The sequence below is a fragment of the Ictalurus punctatus genome, chromosome 21 (genome assembly GCF_001660625.3).
Source record: "Ictalurus punctatus breed USDA103 chromosome 21, Coco_2.0, whole genome shotgun sequence".
Classification (NCBI taxonomy): Eukaryota; Metazoa; Chordata; class Actinopteri; order Siluriformes; family Ictaluridae; genus Ictalurus; species Ictalurus punctatus.
In genome coordinates this window covers 9198507-9218481 of record NC_030436.2, presented here as the reverse complement: position 1 = coordinate 9218481, position 19975 = coordinate 9198507, and the positions used below count along the sequence as shown (strand labels likewise).

The window sequence follows — 19975 nt, the reverse complement described above, 5'->3', positions numbered from 1 at the left end:
CACACAAAAAGAACGACAGACACTTTTGCTTTTTTTGTTGTTGTAAAAATCCAAGTCTTGTACTGTGCAGACAATAAATAATGCTTACAAAGGTAAGACAGGAATTTCAGACATATATACAGCAGATATGAAACTGGAGTCAAGTTTTAGTAAGGTGTGACTACAGTACCATCACTGGGGAGGGGAAATGCTTCACATGCAGGACCCTCTTCTCCCTCATCCCTCCCTTTTATTGGCACTGAAAGGCGTTTTTTTATTATTATTATTCCTCTTCTTCTTCTTTTTTTTTTTTTTAAAAAGAGTCTTTAAGAAAAAGGACCTGGGTTTGTTTTTTGATCAGTGTTCTTCTCCATCAAGGTTCTTCTTAAGAAAAAAAGAAATGAATACGAAACAAAGCCAGGTAGAGAAAAAAAAACTACAGGTGTAGCTTGGCTGAGGAGTTTTTGAGGAGGTTGCACGAGATTTTCCAGAGACACAGCCTCTGAGCTTCCCGAGATAATGCCCAAAAAAACCCACAAACCGCACAAAAAAACCAGCAGGCCCTCCAGGGACCCATGGGCCACGGTGCAGGATGGACCCTCCTGAGGTCTTCCTTCAACGTCCAGCATGTTCTTCACAGAAGAAACCTTGCTATGGCCGGTGGAACCTGAAGTAGTGAATAAACAAAAGGACATCTGTGAGGAGTTCATAAATCACACAAGCTTGTAAAGGCTATTCTTGTCTGCAAGAAATATGGACTAGGATAAAAATAAGTGCAAGCTGAACATGAGGAAGCATTTGTTATCCATGTCATGTGGTGCTAATGTGTGCAGATTCCAGCAGGAGGGGGCGGGGCGGCTAAAGTCACATACGCTCCCATAACACGTGTGGATAGTCACAAAGGAGAAGTGGTTTATGGTGTGTAGCTCTTTGTACTATTATTATTATTACTTTTTTTTTATACCACAGCGTTCATTTTACAGGAACCTCTATGGTGGATGATCTACGTAAACAAAAAATGTTTATTTAACGTTGATGGAAGGAGTCTCCACTGTCAGCACATTGTCACAGTAAGAGTTAAATCTGTCATTTTCAGGACAGAGAAGTTTATTCATTCAGGTTTCTCTGAAATTAGACAAAATGCTGTATTTTTTTTACTCGTATTAACTTGATTGAAAATGCGAGGCTACAACTGGTGAGGAAACTCTGTACAGCTGCTCTTACAAAAGTGATAACAGGAACTAAACTCCTTCACAGATGTTCCACAGCATTAACTGTAACTAATAATGGATAAAACGTACAACATGCCATTTTATATGAATTATACGTTGCAATCATTGGCAGAATTTTTGGATGTGCTGCTATTGGTAAATAATCAACTTCAGGATGCTAAGAGTAGATCGGTGGTTACCAACCCTGTTCCTGGAGATCTACCTTCCTGAAGACCTTAGCTCCAACCATAATCGTGCTCACCTGAATATCTAATCGGTGCCTTAAGATGTTCTCAATCAACTAAAACGGATGTGTTAGATTTTCATTGGGGATGAAACCTGCACGAAGGTCAATCTTAAGGAAGAGATTTGATGACCGCTAATGTAGGCCCCCTTTGTGCTCTATTGCTCTAACCGCTCTATTGTTGACCATTTTACTAAAGCAGCATGCCCCCAAGTGTTTTAATTCTTTCTTGAGAAATTATATCAGTAGCATATTTGTAGTATTTGAACTGCACTTTATTACTTGTGGATTAAATGACAATGATTAAATCAGCGATTCTTTGCAATTGTGAATTGTTTGTTTGTATACATTTGGATGTGAAAATGATGGAGTGAATCTGAAATCCACAGAATGACCAATGTTTACATGTGGGTTTTGCACATGCAGTAACTTTATGGCTGAATTTGGAGTCAGATTGTGTTTTTGTATATAACAGCTTTATATACAAATCCTAATTAATTATGAAGTACAAATTTAACTTCAAAAGTGTTATATATATAGACACATAATTTTAAAACAAAGCAAAAATATTCCTAAATCCTATTGGCACAAGAGTCATTTCTTATTTTTTTGTCATAACTGACCTCATTATCAGCCACTATTACGGTTATCATTATTAAATGTTATAGTTATTTGTTATAGTTATAGTTATAAGCCTCACTCACCGGTCACTTGAGATAAATGTAAATATGTTCATTTGACTCTAATTTTAACAAAGCTAGTTGACAACAATATGTATGTGATATGAAATATTTCGAAGGGATATATAAACACAAACAGATTTATCAAAAAAATCTAACATCGAACCCCCCCCCAACACACACACACTGATCTCTAATATCTGCCTTATTAAATGGCTTTATATAGATAAAATTATCCCCAATTTTATAGAAGTCTGTGTACAATTTTTGGAAATTTTGTTCAAAGGTCCAACGATTTCAGGTCACAGGTGCAAAAAAAAAAAAGACGTACATCACACACTGACCTGGTGAGGTGTTTGCTTGATGCGTGCACCTCCATCTCATTGCTCTTGAACTCGTTCAGCTCTTTCCGTATCGCCGCCTGTGAGAAATAAACCAAAATCAGTCTTTGAGAGACAGTGGTTGTAAAAAAAAAAAAATAAAGATCAGGAAAATGATTAGTAGCCAGTTATGTAGCCACTTGATGTGACTGTTTAATTAATGTGATATAGAATAATTTCATATTTCAATAAATGCTGATTGACGCTGGTTGCTACATATATATACATAAATATATATATTTTTTCATAGTATATTACCAAATTTCTGAAGGTTTATCTCCTCCACTACATGAAGATCACATAATATAATGAACAGTTTGAGATGGTTTGAGGTCAACTGAGAAAGCTTTCAAAAGTAACTGGATTGTAATTCAATCTGGCAACCCTGATTTTTATTTACATATTGTATACATCTCAAATGAGTTTTTTTTGTTGTTGTTGCTGTTGTTTTTGTTGCCCAGGAGAGGAAGTTGTACCTTGTCAGCAGCAGACAGTCTGGTCCAGGGCTTGTCCGCTCTCCTGTCATAGTCCTGAGCTTTGGCTACTTCGACGTAGTCACTGAAGCGGATGAGGATCTTGCGGTCGCGTAGCTCGTCTACTGTGGGACGCTGGTTCAGCTACACAGGAAAACAGACATGTGATTACTGACTTGTTTGCTGCAGATGGCAGTGTTTAAACCTTTTTGTGTAGCAGTGTTCTTTTTAACTGTATTAATCTCAACACACTGAGTCGACACAGCAGCTCAGAGAGGTGAATGAAAGAGAGTGTGTGCACTTTTTTATCTTTTTTATTTCTAGCGCACAGAGTAATGGATTAAGATTAGTAAAATTCATAGAGCTCGTACCTTTCTGTTCAGTCGCTGTTTTATTTCCCGCCTCTCCTCCTGCTCCGTCTGGTCGTTCCTCTCTGCGAGTCACACACAACAAGTCACGTTAGAAAAACACATCAATACAGAACAAAGACGGTATGAGACAAAGACATTAAGCCTTAGAGACAGGACTGAGATCATGTGTATGCTTTTTATGTTTCTATTTACTGACATTTCAAACTCGACACTCAATATAACGGAGATATTGGATTTTTATTTTATTAATCACCACCCCAAGCTGATCAGGACCACCAAAACATCTGTCTAAGCAGCAGTCGTGTTGTGAAAAGTAAAACTCTGTGGGGTTTAAAAGGACATAGCCTTTCAATGATAAAAGTAGGCATGTTCCTTCTAAAACAAGCCCCAGACCCAGAGCTAAGCAGGCAGGTGAAACGTCAAAGAAAGAGCTGACAGCTGCCCAGGCCATGAGACCAGCAGCTCAGCACCAACACAGAGCGATGAACGAAAGCTTCAGCTATGTCAACAAAACCCCAGCACATGGCTACAGCGAGGATACTGCTACATAACCGAGGGAGTGGACACACAGCTGCCGGCTAAATATATAATCCCATAGACATACCACATGACTTTGTTTTCACACCTTACATTTCAATCCAGTGAGTTCTATGTGGTCCAGTTAAACACTTATGAATATTTTTATTTGTAATGATTAGTAGAAAAATCAGTGACAGAGGTGAGATATTCACTGCTTTGAATACTTCTTTGGATCAAAACATAAAAAGAATATATGATAAATAAATAAAAATATATTAAATAATTTACGGCATTTCTTTGTGCCCCCGAAACAATATGAACATTTTTCTGACTAATTTAAAGGTGATCATGATAACATAAATGATAAAAAATGTATTATTATTATTATTATTATTATTATTATTATTATTATTATTACTACAACAGTATTTTCCTCTTTTTCCATTTTTCTTTTGATTTTTTTTCTCTGATTTTCTCAGTAAATTCTTTCAATACAAATACTTTTCCAGACTTTCTTGCCCTGTTCAAGAATCCTGTTAAAATGTATGTATATATATACACACACACACACACACACACATATATATATATATTTTCCCCTTAAAGTTTACACTCTACTTACAGCCTTCCTATTAACATGAAACATGTTATTTTTGATTTGATTTTCTACACATCTCATTTATACACTTGTACATCTTATACGCTCGGAAATTAAGTACTTTTCCTTCTTGCTGGTGTGGTCGGGTATTTTAAACATACTTTTGTACCTTTAGTATGCATTTTTCACCTGAATATAGTATAGTGAATAATTATTTGAAAAATAATTCAAGGTAAATAATTTGGACATTTGAAGCTTTACCGAACATGTTGGTACCTTTATTTCTTCTATTAACTCTTAATAAAATAACTCTTTTATTAAAAATTTTATTTTATTTTTTTTAATCTTATCATGATATAATCATGATTATAGGCAGGAAGGGTTTTCTGTATAATTTCTATTATTTAATTATTTAAAATAAAAAAAAAAAACTATTTATGGCATAATGAGCCTATAATAACATCAATAATAACTGGATCAAAAAAATTTTTTATTTATTCCCGAAAGCATTATCCATTTAACTTTAATGACTATATACAGGCGCTATATATATATATATTGGATGAAGTGAAGTGTAGATGTAAATACAGTCTCCGTTTTATTGATTTGTCTCTTGTTGCGCTCGGGACTTACGTTTCAGAATGTTTCTGCTCTCCAGCTCCTCCACCGCAGGTCTTTGGCTCAGTCTCCTGCGGAAGAAGACCAGAATCACGTTCTGCACCATCTTCACAATCTTCTCTCACTCTCAACACTGTCTCTCATCAGATCAGAAGCGTGTTAAAGACGGGAATCCCCGGCGCTCTGCGCATCCCGAAACCTTTCCTCTAAAAGTCCGGAGGATTTCCATCCACACTGGGGAAAAACACAGCTCGGTGTGTATTATCTCCCTGGTTTCGCTACAAAGCTCATGCTCTGCGCTGGGTACAAAAATACTCAACGGCATACAAAGGCGTAGAAAGATGAAAAAAGCGTTAGAAAGAGTATAAAAAAAGAAAATTACGCGCGGTGCTTGGTTCTAACCCTGAGCGCTCCGCATTGTGCCGCGGCTGTAGTGATAGTAGGGCGGAGCTCCGCGAGCGGCTTGCTTTATTCCGTGCGCATATTTAATGAGGGGCGGAGCATGAGAGATTCCCAGGCGCGCTCGCGCTGTTGCTGCAGTAAAGGGAAGAGCATCTCTATCTCTACCTCTCCTCTTTCCCTTCCTCCTCCTCCTCCACCTCCTCCTCTTCATTCTCCCAGATAAAAACCAGTGTCTCAGATCCAGAATACATTTTCAACATTCCTGCTTACAGTGGGTTATGGATGCTGAATTTTCCTGAATATTTGGCTTGGACACATTCTGATCCTTACATGTGGTTTCTGGACCTGGACACATGCACATGTATTCACATAGGCTACTCGTATGAAATTATATGTAACGATAGGGCTGAGTCAACAGTTTATAGACAATTGTTTTCTTAGAATAAATTCTTAGAATAAAAAGCTAGACCCTTTTTTTTTTTTTTTAGGTTTTCTTTAGGGAATCCTTAAACCACTATACAACCATGTGTTTGGCCTTATCAGAAAGAGTTGCACACTGATGATATTTTCTTAAAATTGTGAAATATGTAGCCTATGGACAAATCAAAGCAAAGAACCTCGGAAAATCTGGCCATGGACCTTGTGTAGTATCAACAGTTAAAAACACAGGATGGACAGCAGAAGGTTGCGGAAGCATTTGTAGGATATCTGATTTGTTCCTTGCATAATGGTATTATTGTATTGCCCAAGGACTAGACAAGAATACAAAATACAGAACATGAAAATGTATATGCAGCTGGTTGTTTCCTGTACATTCTGTACTAGTATCCTGTTTCTAGATTGTTGTCTGGTTTTAATCTCATCCTGCTCCATTTGGAACAGTGAGTGGAAAAAAACTAAATCAGTACATTCCATTAATATTCCTATTAATTGTCTAACACAATTTGGGGGGGGGGGGGGGGGGGGGATCGTTGACACAGTCAATTTTCTACCTCAGGATTCTACTTCAGGTTACATTTATGGGTTTTTTTCCCTCTCTGATTTACTGTCAAATCGCCAACGCTGCTTAATTGATTGCACTTAACAAAAAAACAGCCATGTACCAGAAAGGAAATGTTTATCATCCCACCACTGTTTTCACGCTCCTAATCCCCAGTGACAGAACGATAATTAAGGCACTCATCCAGCGCAAGTCATCAGCGCTTCATTGAACATTTTGTTCTCTTCTTCAACTGACAAGCAACACCAAACCGTGACAAGGATATGATTGCCATGGTTTACATGATACACATAAATAGCACGCATAAGCCAAGCGGGGGAAAAAAATTTGCTCAGTACCAATAAAATAAATCAAGACAGTCGAGGCTATTTTTAGAGCGCTGACTGGCCCAGGTCCTAGAACATACTAGGTGTATGGTGGGACACCTGGGAGCTTTAGTGCAAAAAAAAAGCAGGTCCATGTGGGTGACAGTCAGCTGTGGCTTTTCACAGGAGCTCTTTTTTAATCAAAGCAGGATGAGGCAGAAGTTTGCACATCTTGACGGAGTGAAATTGACTGAGTCTGATATAAAAGTGTCATTTCTGAGTCTATATAGAGTGGTAGGATGTTTTTCTATATAACGTAGTAAAATGCTTAAAATAAAAAAAAAGAATTAAAAAAAAGAATAAGGTGGGGATTAGAATACAGCTATAGCCTACAAGATTTAGTGACTTAGTGGTTAGCACGTTTGCCTCACACCTCCAGGGTTGGAGGTTTGATTCCCACCTCCACCCTCTGCATGTTCTCCCAGTGCTTCGAGGGTTTCCTCTAGGTACTCCAATTTCCTCCCCTAGTCCAAGGACATGGGTTGTAGACTGATTGTCAGATCCAAATTGTCCGTAGTGTGTGAATGCGTGTGCGATTGTGCCCTGCGATGGGTTGGCACCCCTTCCAGGGTGTCCCCTGCCTTGTGCCTGGAGTCCCCTGGGTTAGGCTCCAAGCTCCCTGCAACCCTGTGTAGGAAAAGCGGTACAGAAAATGGATGGATTTCCAAAAATGGCACTGAAATGGCCATTGAATTGATCTGGAAATGAGAGGAACCCATAAATATTCAATGGAGAACCCTACAGCAGAGGAGTCCTCTTTAAGATTGTTCCAAGTGCAAGCCCTTTACAAACCTAGAACACATAATCATCCAAAAAACACTGGTAAACCGTTGAGGAACCATTTAATCAGTACCTAAGTGGATAAAAACAGCCATTCAAGGGTTCAGCAGTGGTTCGTTGAATAGTTGAAGGTATTAGAGGGTATTAGAGCCATAAAATGCTTGCTATTTGTAACCGTTACTAAAAGGGAAATACTCAGCTGTAGGGTTCTATATGAAACTTTGAAGTGTTCTTCATCTTAACTTCTTAAGGGTTTTAGATTTAACCTAGCAAAATATGATTAAATAATAATACAACAACAAACAATGGATAAAAAAAGAAATAGTTAGCAATGACTAACTAAACCTCTGCATGTGCACTTTAGGGTGGTAAGAGTACCTCCGCTTCATCACATCACACTGTCGCTGATTGCTTTCCTATGACAACATGACACGGAGTGATTTATTCCTTACAAAGCTGCCTTCCTAACAGTCTCGACCACATTCAAAACCAAGGAGCTCCTGCACTTTCTTGCTTCCCTGATTTCCGCCCTCCTTGACTCTTCAACCCTGCTCCTTTACACAATCAGCCTCGATGCGCTTCACTTTCAAAGCATTAACCCTGATGTATCAACACGTCACAGCGATGAGACGGCTGAGCGATGCAGAATCTGAAGGGAGTGTTGGAGCGTAGATGCGAGTGAGAAACCCTTGGTACGCAGTGAACTATGTCTTAATGCCCTGGCCCAGACACTCAGGAAGTCCAAAGGAACGACTGCACCGGAGGAGGAGTGTGTGCTCATGGTTTTGGGATGCCTGGAGGGCCGGATGTGCCGAGGACAGTAAAAGGACCACCTACGTGACGAGGACAGCAGGGACTGAGCATTTATATAACTTCTTAGAAGTGTGTTTTTGTTAAAGCATGCAGATCATGTATCGGAGTAGCTATTCGTCCCAGCTTTTCATCCAGATTTGAGTCTTTTATACTTTCCTGCCATTTTGCACGCTCAAGAAAGAATTCCAGGGTAACGTCCTTGATACAAGTAGCTTTAGTACAGACTTTTATTTGAGTGAAACAGCAACTCTACTAACAGCATGCAAGGTTTTCCATCTCTTTCACTACCACCTCCGTACAGCCAGGGTCATCAAAGAGGTCCTGTACCAGCAGGACAGTCTAAAAATTTCAAAAGCTCACCCCATGAAAGCCCACCTATTCTGAGCTAGTGCTCAATAATTCATCAAATCTTCTGGGTGACCTCGGGACTGCCCTTTACTGCGCAGTGACATGAGAGCGATCAAGGGCATTGAGCCTCAGTCTCTCTTTGTGTCACTCAGAAATGGAGACAACACGAGTCCGGGTTCAAACGCGTCCAAATCGGCAGTCACATTGCTGCGTCTTAAAACGTGAAGACTTCTGAAAGGCAGATCTGAGCAGTCTGAAATACAAAAACATAAAGCCACATTTATTAATCTTTCAGAAAAGATTCTCTGTGAATGTTTTCTTAAGCCAAACTAAATGGAACTAAAAACAATTCCTGGCAGATTTACAAATTTCCGCAACATTGATATCATTTATATTTGCATGCGAATGTTAATCATGCATAAATTACCGAGCGAGTTCACAGTATAGCTGATCCACATATAGTGACGCTCGCATAACTCCGTAAAAGGTCAACAGCTAAAATGGCAAAAAAAAAAAAAACCAGTGAGAGAGCACTTCCTAATCACAGCAAATTATAGTCATAATCCTTCCAGCAATGCGGTCAGTCATCGCCACGCTTCAGCTACAACAGACACGCATTCGTTCTTCTTTATTTTACAGAGTGCTTTTACTTTTGTCCTAATGGAATGAATGGATAGTCTTAATTTATGAATCATGTTTTGTTTTGTTTCTTTAATGTCATTAATATAAATGGAAAAATTGTTTAATCAAATTCACGAGCATTATTGAAATAAATAAGTGATTTCAACTTGACGGGATAATCCGTATTTAAATTCGCAGAAACTCATCGGCAGCTATACGATTTGAAGCCAATCAGTCGAGGTTTGAGTTAACGAGTTCGCTCAGGAGTGGAGCGTAGGATAGAAAAGTTTTTTTGACTAACTGGATTTTCAGGAATAACACATTTTATGTCTGTGAGAGAGATTTTCAAATAACTTTATTCGTATCCATTTTGATAGATGAGGTCCATAGGTATTACATACAACATTGTTGCAAAGAAGTGCTTTCAAAAATAACAAAATGAAACATTTACCAAAAACTGTTTTTATTAATGCTTTTGGCTTTGAAAAAATGAAAAATGTTAATAAAAGTGGCTGTTTTCCATATACTTCAATATCAATAGGAGTGAATCTAAATGTTTGCTTGTGTGGGAAGGCTCTGATGCAAGCAAAATACGCAAAACGCACGGTATCAACATTATGGCATCTAATAATTAGCAACCACTTTCAAATGCAAATATAGTACAGTCACTGTGGGCTGACAAAATGGCACACTGACAACGTGCAATTCCAGGATTTGGGCTGTTTTGTTTTTTTTTTGTTCATTTGGCGCTGGCGTCACTAGCCATACTACACATGGCGCCTGTGCTGTACAGGGTATTAGCTCGACCCGTGTTGGGCTGCTGCCTGGTTGTGAGGCGGCGCTTTATTTAGCCGGAGAGTACAAGCCAGGGGCACACCAGCTGATAGAGCGATAGTGTTGCTGTTCAGCCGGTCCAAGCTAGCATAGGCATAAGACACCCAAGCAAGTGAGAGGAATAGGGATAGGGTGTGCTTATTAAAACAAAAACAGGGCTAAAGGACATGAATCTGAGATCCCTACTGGCCTTTAGGATCATCCTTAAAGCCACGGGCGTGACTTTCGAATGGGAGAACGGCAATGAAAAAGTGATGAGAGTCAGGTTTTGTGGTTTGGTTGTTAAAAAATAAATGAGTCTCCTGGATACTGAACAGGCTGTAGGACAAGACGCATTAAAACGCAATGAGCCGTGATTCTGGATTCATGACATATCCTTAAACAAGATGGAATAAAACGTCAAAACGTGTGCAAATGAATCGTTTCTGAAACTCTTACTTGTTCCAAACAAGAACAAAGAGACTGTCTTATTGCGTAACGTGTGCCGATAGCACGCTCCTTATGGAAGTCAATCGTACGTTGAAGAAAAAAAAAAAACACACTGTGACAGATGAGTACAGATCAGTCACGATCTGTGTGAACACTACATCCATGGACATTAAGTCCACATTCCTAGTCGCACGCACACACAAATATTTTCAGAGCTGTTCAGCATGTGATTGTGCCATGGTACAGTTCACTTCATAGGGAAGATGTTTCCCAGTGAGTCCTTCATGAATATTTAAGCAACCTGAAATGGAGAGGCGTCGACCGCATCGCCACCCGAAAAAAAAAAAGGGAAATGAAAGAAGAGAAAGAGAGAGAAAGAGAGAGAGAGAGAGAAAACACGACTACCCATTACTGACCTGACTCTGTTGCTTAGCAACTCCAGTTGCCAGAGAATGTGGCAGAGATGCTGATGATCGTAGAGGGGATTCGAGTCGTGAGTCGGGGGGGTTGACTGGGGGAACAGAAGCTGTACTGTGCTTTATTTAGTAACACAAGGATCTCTTGGGACTTCTGGGTCAGGATAATTATAGTAAAGATGCCACCTTTGAAACCACGGGCTTTAGCAGTAACACAGAGAGCAGGAATAATTTCAAAGGATAACAATATAATGATATTATATAGCACACAAAGCCATCAACGTGTTGCTCATGTGTTGCATCAATTTGTAGCAATTACCATGAAATGTTCTTGATCTTCTACTTGGGTCTTGTATATTTAATTATTTGAGATAGGGCTTGGAAACAAAAGTGCTAAGAAATCTTGTGATATTGTGATAAATTTCACTATTGCTTTTCTAAGATGTCACACTGACCGATTCCATTGCTACTCTGAGGGCATGTTAAAATTATTTTTATACCGAAGGTATTCTGAAATAATAATCCGTAAATCTATCATCTCATACTTTTAACGCAGCATTTAGGGCAGCACCACTATGCTACTACATATATGAGACGATATATCAGAATTTCAGCTTTCAGTTCCTGATATTTACATCTAGTATTAATATTTTTCATGTGACTGACAGTGTTTCTTGTTACCCAGGTGTGTCCTGTTAGACTGATTGTTTAAAGAATTCATAGCTCTGAATGTCTTCTCTTGGTTTGAGCTCTGGGTTTCGCCTGTGAAGACCGCATTTGTTGTTAAAAAGGATAAACCAATATGAAGACCAGAGAGCTGTCTATGGGAGAAAAGCAAGCCATTTTGAAGCTGAGAACAGGGAAAATCAGTGAGAGGCATTGTACAAACACCGGGCATAGCCAATACAACAATTTGGAATGTCCTGAAAAAGAAAGAAACCACTGGTGTACTGAGCAACCAGACATCAAAAAGGTTGGTCGAGGAAACTAACAGCAGTTGATGACATTGTGAGAACTGTGAAGAAAAACCTAAAAACCACAGTTAGAGACATCACCAACAACCTCCACAGGCAGGGGTGAGCGTATCACAGTCCACCATTTGAAGAAGACTTTGAGAGCACAAATATAGAGACCATACCACAAGATACAAACTACTCATCAGCAGTAAGAATCAGAAAGTCAGATTGGAATTCAAAAAGAAATACAGAGACGAGCCACAAAAGTTCTGGAACCAAGATTAACCTCTACCAAAGTGATGCAAAGGCCAAGGTGTGGAGAAGAAAGGATCTGCTCATGATCCAAAACATATAAGCTCATCTGTAAAACATGGTAGAGGTAGTGCCATGGCATGGAACAGGATCTGGAATGGACTCACAAATTTTTATTGATGAGGTAACTCATGATGGTAACAGCAGAATTAATTCAGAAGTCTACAGAAACAATCTGCCTTCTAATGTACAGAGAAATGCATCCAATCTAACTGTCAGGAACTTCATTATGCAGCGATACAATGACCGAAAAAACATACTGCCAATACAACGAAGGATTTCATCAGGGAAAAACTGACTTACACCAGCCGAGTCAATCACCAGATGGAGACCAGATTTGAGATGGGTGGGCTACAACAGCAGGAAACCACATCGGGTCGCACTCCTGTCAGCCAAGAACAGGAATCTGAGGGTACAGTGTGCACAGGCTCACCGCAAGGGGACAATGTGATATGTTAGTTCCAACATAATGCCCATCCCTAGTCTGGTATTATGTGCAATTTAAAAAATAATGCACCAAAATTGACTAAAAATTGAATGTTGTTTTTTTCTCCCCTTAATAATTCTAATCATTCTAATTAGCTTTTTGTATTGGTGCATAAATTGTAATCATTTATTTATCTCTTTTTTATGTTTTTGATAGTTAGTGCATTTATAAAATAAAAATAAAAACATTTATTTAATAAGTCTGTCTTTTCAATAAATGAGCTGACAATAAATAAACTATTGACATAAAATTATTATAAACTATTATAATAATTGGTATGTTGACTGAGATGTCTATAAAATGTTATCAAAAAATGTTAACAGGATAAACGTTTGGCTTTTTTTCTCTTTCAGTGGCAATAATATCTAAAACTAAAGTCACTGTTCTAATTTTACATTTAATTAGCATAAAACCTTACACATAATACATGTGAATAATAGTAGTAATAATAATAATGACGATGATGATGATGAAGTTATGTAGGAGTCCTATACATGTAAGTCCTATACATGGGACGTCATTGTCTCCACTACAGAATAGCATGTAATTGCATGTAATGTAATACAATAGAGCTACAGATATTGAATATTCTATATTCTGCCCAATCTAATTTTAGATATTAACTGTTAATTCCAAGCTGGTTAAAAGCCTCCAAAACCCAAAGTGTGTGATTTTGTCGTATAAAAAGAACAGCTGTGAGTGGGCGCCTTGAAATTTCAGCGCCTTCCTGAACGCCAGCAGGCGCAAATACCCAGCTGCTTTTGTCTCTGCAAGGCTTTTTTGTGCCGTTTTGTGTTGGTTTTCTCCATCCTGTACTCCTCCTCCTCCTTTCACGTCTGACGATTGCGTCGAGCACGGTCATGCATAATACATCGAGTTATATTTAGCTTATCTTGGAGAAAGATGGAGAAGCCCAAGATCAGTTGCTGACAGAAGGTCGCCACAGGAGGAGCTCAGGGATCTGACAGAGAGCCAAGTCAAGGTCGGAGTAAAGCAGGATTGGGGAAAGAGGCTAGTTGAATAGGTGGGATGGCGTTTTTTGTTTTTTTTTTGCCTGCCTTGGGTAGCAACAGCCTCCGTGACGTGGAGGATTGATCTGCCATCCTGTTGCAGGGTTATTTTCCTCGCCTAGCGATGCAGTGAGCTAAATATAGACACAGAGAGGGATCCCCCCTCTCTCCCGGCCCATCCCACACTCTGGCGCAGTGTGCCACACTTAAACTGCTGATCTGCGAAATCTATGTGAGAGAACCCATCTATACGATGCGCAGAACAAAAAAGCAGGGCTCGTGGAAAAGGGAATTGATTGAGCTTTAAATAGCCAGGCACACACTGTTACTATTTCAGAAGCAGAGAAAAGCAAAATGTGCAGTGCATCAGCACTACAAAGGGATACCAGTAGATAACAAGCCAAGATGGAAATACCAATACCAAAGCATTGCAATTCAACAATCACAATGGATTCAAGACCAGAATTATTGCCATCCTTGCTATGAATTTTTCTCAAGCTACCTTGATCACTAGCTGCAAAGCAGCATCAAAACATTAATAAACCACAATCATATGTTTTACATTATGTCATGTGCCTTTGTTTCTGTTTTAGTCCTGTCTATGGTTTGCTACCCAACTGTGTTAATCTGTTCCGTGTTAGTCTTTGATTTACTCGTCTGGGTGTACCCTGCTGTTTATTTGTAGTTCTGTGAAGTTTTATTGGGCATTTGTTGTCGTTATGTCCTTGTTTTTGGTACATCAACGTGTTTCTTAGTTCCACGATTTCCTGGTTTTGACTGTAGTTCCAATTCCATCTCTGTGTATCTTGGCCTGCCTGTGATTTGACCTGAATTTTATCTTGAATCTTGGAAAGCATTACTACTTTTTGTGTTGTTTTTCAGGAAGGATTTGTTGTGATGGATGTGGCATGGTTTTTAATCCTAATCTTATATAATCCTTACTGCCAATAATTCCACTGTATCTAACCATATAACAAGATCAAGCTCCAAGAGCTTATGTTATACAACACCGTGAGTTTCTTCCCAGACTCCACTGCATAAACTGAACAGACTGAAGCCAGGCTGCACTGAATGTTCCCGTCCTTATCAAAAGGCAAAGAATCGTGCTGTTCCATCTATTTGAAAAAAAACAAACAACAAAAAAACACACAGGCAACATGCAAGGCCATGTCACCTTTATAAGTCAGAGACAGAGCAGCTCTAAATAAAAATTTTCAGTATGAAAATATTACTGGACCTCATGTCTACCTGCAATCAAGCTGCAGAAAAATGTGTCATAATATTTATCCATCCATTTTCTACACCGCTTATCTTTACTGGGTCATGGGGAACCCGGAGACTATCCCAGGGAGCATAGGGCACAAGGTGGGTCACACCCTGGACGGGGATGGATGGGCACAAACACACACACATTCACACAACCATTCATACACTACGGACAATTTTAGACACGCCAATCAGCCTACCATGCATGTCTTTGGACTGGGGGAGGAAACCGGAGTACCGGAGGAAACCCCCGACGCACGTGGAGAACATGCAATCTCCGCACACACAGGACCACGGCAGGAATCAAACCCCCAACCCTGGATGTGTAAGGTAACATGTTATCCACTAAGCTATACCACCAATATTACATAATGTTATATGTTTATGGTACTATAAAACCGGGGGGCAAAAAAAAGTGGTTAGCACGTTTGTCTCGCACCTCCAGGGATGTGGGTCCGAGTCCCACCTCCGCCCTGCATGCGCAAAGCTTGCAGGTTTCCTCCAGGTTTCCTTCCCCAGTCCAAAGACAAGCATTGTAGGCTTATAGGCATTTCCAAAATTGTCTGTAGTGTGTAAGTGTGTGATTGTGCCCTGCAATGGCTTGGAACCCCATCCAGGGTTTCCCCTGCCTTGTGCCCTGAGTTCCCAGGGATAGGCTCCAGGCTAGACCCTGTCTAGGATAAGCGGTATCTAAAATGGATGGATGGATTTTATGTTATTAATGCTACAAAGCATTTAAAACAGAATCCAAGCAAAAACAAAAATTGTCTGTTCAACCACATCATTTATCTTCCTACTGACAAGTCTGACTTAAAAACAACTTGAAGTCAACTTGTATGCAACCTCCTGCTGGTTGTCGGACCCAGTTGAACAGCACCTGTGTTTATCCACTGCATGTAGCACTCACACACACACACACACACACACACACACACACACATACACACACACGATACACTAGGCTCCACTTACGCAGCAGGTCTAAGCTGGATGACTCAGTGTAGGGTCTTCCCCCATTCCTCTGCCTCTGCCTGATGGCTCATTCTGACATAACATTCAAGCGTGACACACTTTCAGCATTGATTTTTAACCGTCCACTGCTATGATCGCCAAAAAACGTCACCAATTGTGTATCCTTAAAGGAATATTCTGCTGTTGTTGTTTTTTTTTACATAACCTTTATCTGCCAGATCTGTAGTGTATGTGTGATTCCCAGGGACTTGGAATATCAACACACTTCCCTGCTCTGAGTTCTGTCAATAAATATGTATGTAAAAGACATATTTTGTATTCAATTTCTATCATATGTTATGGAGCTCTAGTATAACAGGCGTTTAAAAATAAAACTTTGATTGAGAAGGGACCAGTGGGTGTGTCTTGGAGTCCACATAAAGACTCAAAGGAACGCCCATCTGCCCCTTGAAAAATTTTATGACTGCGCTCTTATAGGACATGATAAAGAGAACCTGTATCACGGAAATTCCTCAACAAGGGAAGAACTATTAAAAGATTTTATTAATTAATAAATATTGTTATCATTGGCAAATTGCTCTGCTGAGGAATTAAACAATTCGGGACATGCTGTTCGTGGAAAAATAATCAACTTGTGATTAAGTTGTGTACATGTCTATAACGCACATCAATAATGTGACAAAAACAGGAATACTCCACATGTCTTAATTCGATTTGTGTTTACTTCGAGTATAACTTTAGCCGGATTAAGGTCATCAACAATCGCTGTTTACATGATCGTATCTTAATCAGAGTATTGGCTTAATCAGGTTAATATCGGATTATTGTTGTCCATGTAAACGTACTGAATGATGGTGCATGGAAAAAAACTGTAAGCAAATTTTTTTAAAAATTGGAAAGTTGAATGAAACTTTGATATGAATTTCTCTCCTGTCTGTCTCAAAAGTTTTATTGTTAGAGTGGAAGTGTTGTAGTGTTTGATTTGTGTTTTGGATAAAGTCACATAAAGTTAACTGAGTTCAATGACTGCCCTTAGACTTCTATTATAAGTGAGTTTGGAGTAAAACGTTTCTCTGGAGTTTTTTTTTCTCAGGTCAAGGAAGTGTGTCGAAATTCTTGTCTGCGCTAATCACGTATACACCTCAGACCCAATATGTATTAGTTTGAAAAATGCTGAAGTATTCCTTCAATGATTATATGTGTGTATATATATGTATGTGTGTGTGTGTGTGTGTGTATATTTATATATATATATATATATATATATATATATATATATATATATATATACACACACACACATATATATATATATATATATATATATATATATATATATATATATACACACACATATATATACACACATATAATCATTGAAGGAATACTTCAGCATTTTTCAAACTAATACATATTGGGTCTGAGGTGTATATATATATATATATATATATATATATATATATATATATATATATATATTGTGGGGGCGCACAGTGGCTTAGCGGTTAGCGGTTAGCACGTTTGCCTCACACCGCCAGGGTTGGGGGTTTGATTCCCACGGCTCTGTGTGTGCGGAGTTTGCATGTTTGCATGGGGTTTCCCCGTGCTGCAGGGGTTTACTCTGGTACTCCGGTTTCCTCCCCCAGTTCAAAGACATACGTGGTAGGCTGACTAGTGTGTCCATAGTGTATGAATGGGTGTGTGAGTATGTGTGTGATTGTGTGCCCTGCGATGGACTAGCACCCTGTCCAGGGTGTACCCCGCCTTGTGCCTGATGCTCCCTGGGATAGGCTCCAGGCTCCCCCGCGACCCTGAAAAGGAGTAAGCGGTTGAAGATGGATGGATGGATGGATATATATTGTGTTCTTCCTCACCCACTTTTTCCTGCACTGTTACCCGCCTCCTCAGCCATAACAACCCCCCTGCGTATCAGACACCTTGCACTAATTAAATGTGTTACTATTCTGAGACTGTTTATAACACCATATGCTATTTTTATGCTCTGGTGTTCCATGACATGAGACCTCTGACGTAGCTTCATGATGACAGTTTGCTGTCACGATGTGTGTTCCTGTTTCAGACCGGCTGAGACCTGAAGTGCTCAGAATCCTCACAACACCAGTCCTCGTGTCCTAGTAACAAATTCGCCTGAGCCACTCTGTTCTGAATTGATTGCTGGGCCACTGGTTGTGTAACCTGCATGGGAGCTGTTGTGTTAACGTGTGTGTGTGTGTGTGTGTGTGTGTGTGTGTGTGTGTGTGTGTGTGTGTGTGTGTGTGTGTTAATGTATGTGTGTGAGAGAGAGATAGAGAGATAGGGTGGAATGGATCAGAGTAAGCCTGCAGTGAGCCTCTACAGGGCCTGAGCTCCAGTTGCACCTGTCATAACATGACACAGAGTAAACCCCTGACCCCAAATCAGACATCAAGTAGTGCTTTTAGTTTTGAGGTAAACATTTTCAACATTCCCACTATATCAAGATTCCAGAATACAGAACGGTTTCGCATCACTTTTTATCACTAGTTACTTTCTCTGCAGTATGGCTTTGTCCAAATCCCACCCTGCAGCCAGCTTTCCCCTATCATGCGACAGCTACCAGCTAGAAGGGGGAAGGCGAACACGTGCGTCCTCTGAGAAACCCGAAGCCATCCAACTGCTTTTTTTCAAACTGTTGCTCATGCTGCATCACAGGTCAGCATAAAACACTAGGATGGGGGTGTCCAATCTTTGGACTGGTGGGGGGCAGTTTTCATTCCAATTAAGCAGAAGCTACACCTGATTCCACCTGTTTAATCAGTTGAGCTTGGCTTTCAGTAGACTCAGGTGAGGCTTCCGCTTGGTTGGAATAAATAACTCACCCACACCGGCTCTTTCCGGATAAGATTGGACACCCCTGCACTAGGAGGAAAGTGCTATCCGCCCTCTTCCGCATACATGAGCTCACAGACGGCCATTACCGGCTAGTGTCGCTGTGATTGACAGTGGAGAGACAGTACACCACAGTAAATTTTGCTATCTTGGGTTCACGGATATTGATGTCTGTGGCATGGCCGGGGTTCGTACTCACGATCTCTGGACGATAGAGAAAATAAATACAGCAAAAAAAAAAATTAAGTTCTTTTTAAGTGACTTACAAGTCAAGTTTTAAAGTGGCTCTCATTATAAATCTCACAAATGTCAACATTTGTCAATTTTACAAGTAAAAGCTCTAACTACATCATCTGATAAGATTCAAATACTTCACCCCAAAATTCATCCCAGACCTTACAGCAAAATACCTCAAATTTCCTAGCAAGTATCTTAAACATGAGCAAGTTCATCTAATGTTTTTCATCGACAGACGATTACGTAACAGATTCTTAGTCTACTCCGCTTATTGCTTATCTGCGATGGTTATTTCCAGAAAGAAGGAGAAGAAATATTTTGAAAAACATTTCATACCACAGCACTGTTAAATTCTCAATTCTGTCAAGTTAGATTCGATTAACGTACTCGCTCTATTACATTATCGTTTCTATAGTGACGATTCGTTCACAGGGTACACTCTCCAAAAATGTGTATAATCACTGATATGGTGAATGCTTATTTAACGTTTTTGAGAAGTCTTCAAGACAGAGGTGTTTGAAGTCTCCCTGTAATATGACAAAGTGGGATTTTTATCTTATTTCTTTGAGTAAAGGGAAAAAAAAACAAGGGGCTGGTGAGGAAAAGACTGTTTAGAGCTGCTATAGCATGAGTGATAACAGGAACTAACTTGTTTCGTGGATGTTCCACAACATTAATGGATTTTTTTTTAAAAGTACAGTGTTTTGTGCTGTAATGAATTCAAATTTGTAATCGTCGGCAAACTGCTGTGTTATGAAAGGAATTAAACACTTCAGGATGCACTGT

General features: G+C 39.5%; 1 protein-coding gene across 6 annotated transcripts in view; it reads right to left on the bottom strand.

Annotated features, from left to right (window-relative positions):
• Positions 1-20: 20 nt before the first annotated feature.
• Positions 21-19975, bottom strand: part of phactr3b (phosphatase and actin regulator 3b) — a 62152-nt gene continuing 42197 nt past the window's right edge. For 4 of the 6 annotated variants that reach the window (XM_017450323.3, XM_017450325.3, XM_017450327.3 and 1 more), the window contains 5 exons: positions 5089-5144; positions 3339-3400; positions 2971-3111; positions 2446-2535; positions 21-646 (listed from right to left, as the gene is read on the bottom strand). In XM_017450323.3, coding sequence (XP_017305812.1) covers positions 614-646; positions 2446-2535; positions 2971-3111; positions 3339-3400; positions 5089-5144 — 382 coding nt within the window. In that variant the 3' untranslated portion in view covers positions 21-613. Of the gene's footprint in view, positions 647-2445; positions 2536-2970; positions 3112-3338; positions 3401-5088; positions 5145-6462; positions 9035-19975 lie in introns of those variants that run through there. The other 2 variants (XM_017450324.3, XM_053673900.1) reach the window with 2 other exon arrangements.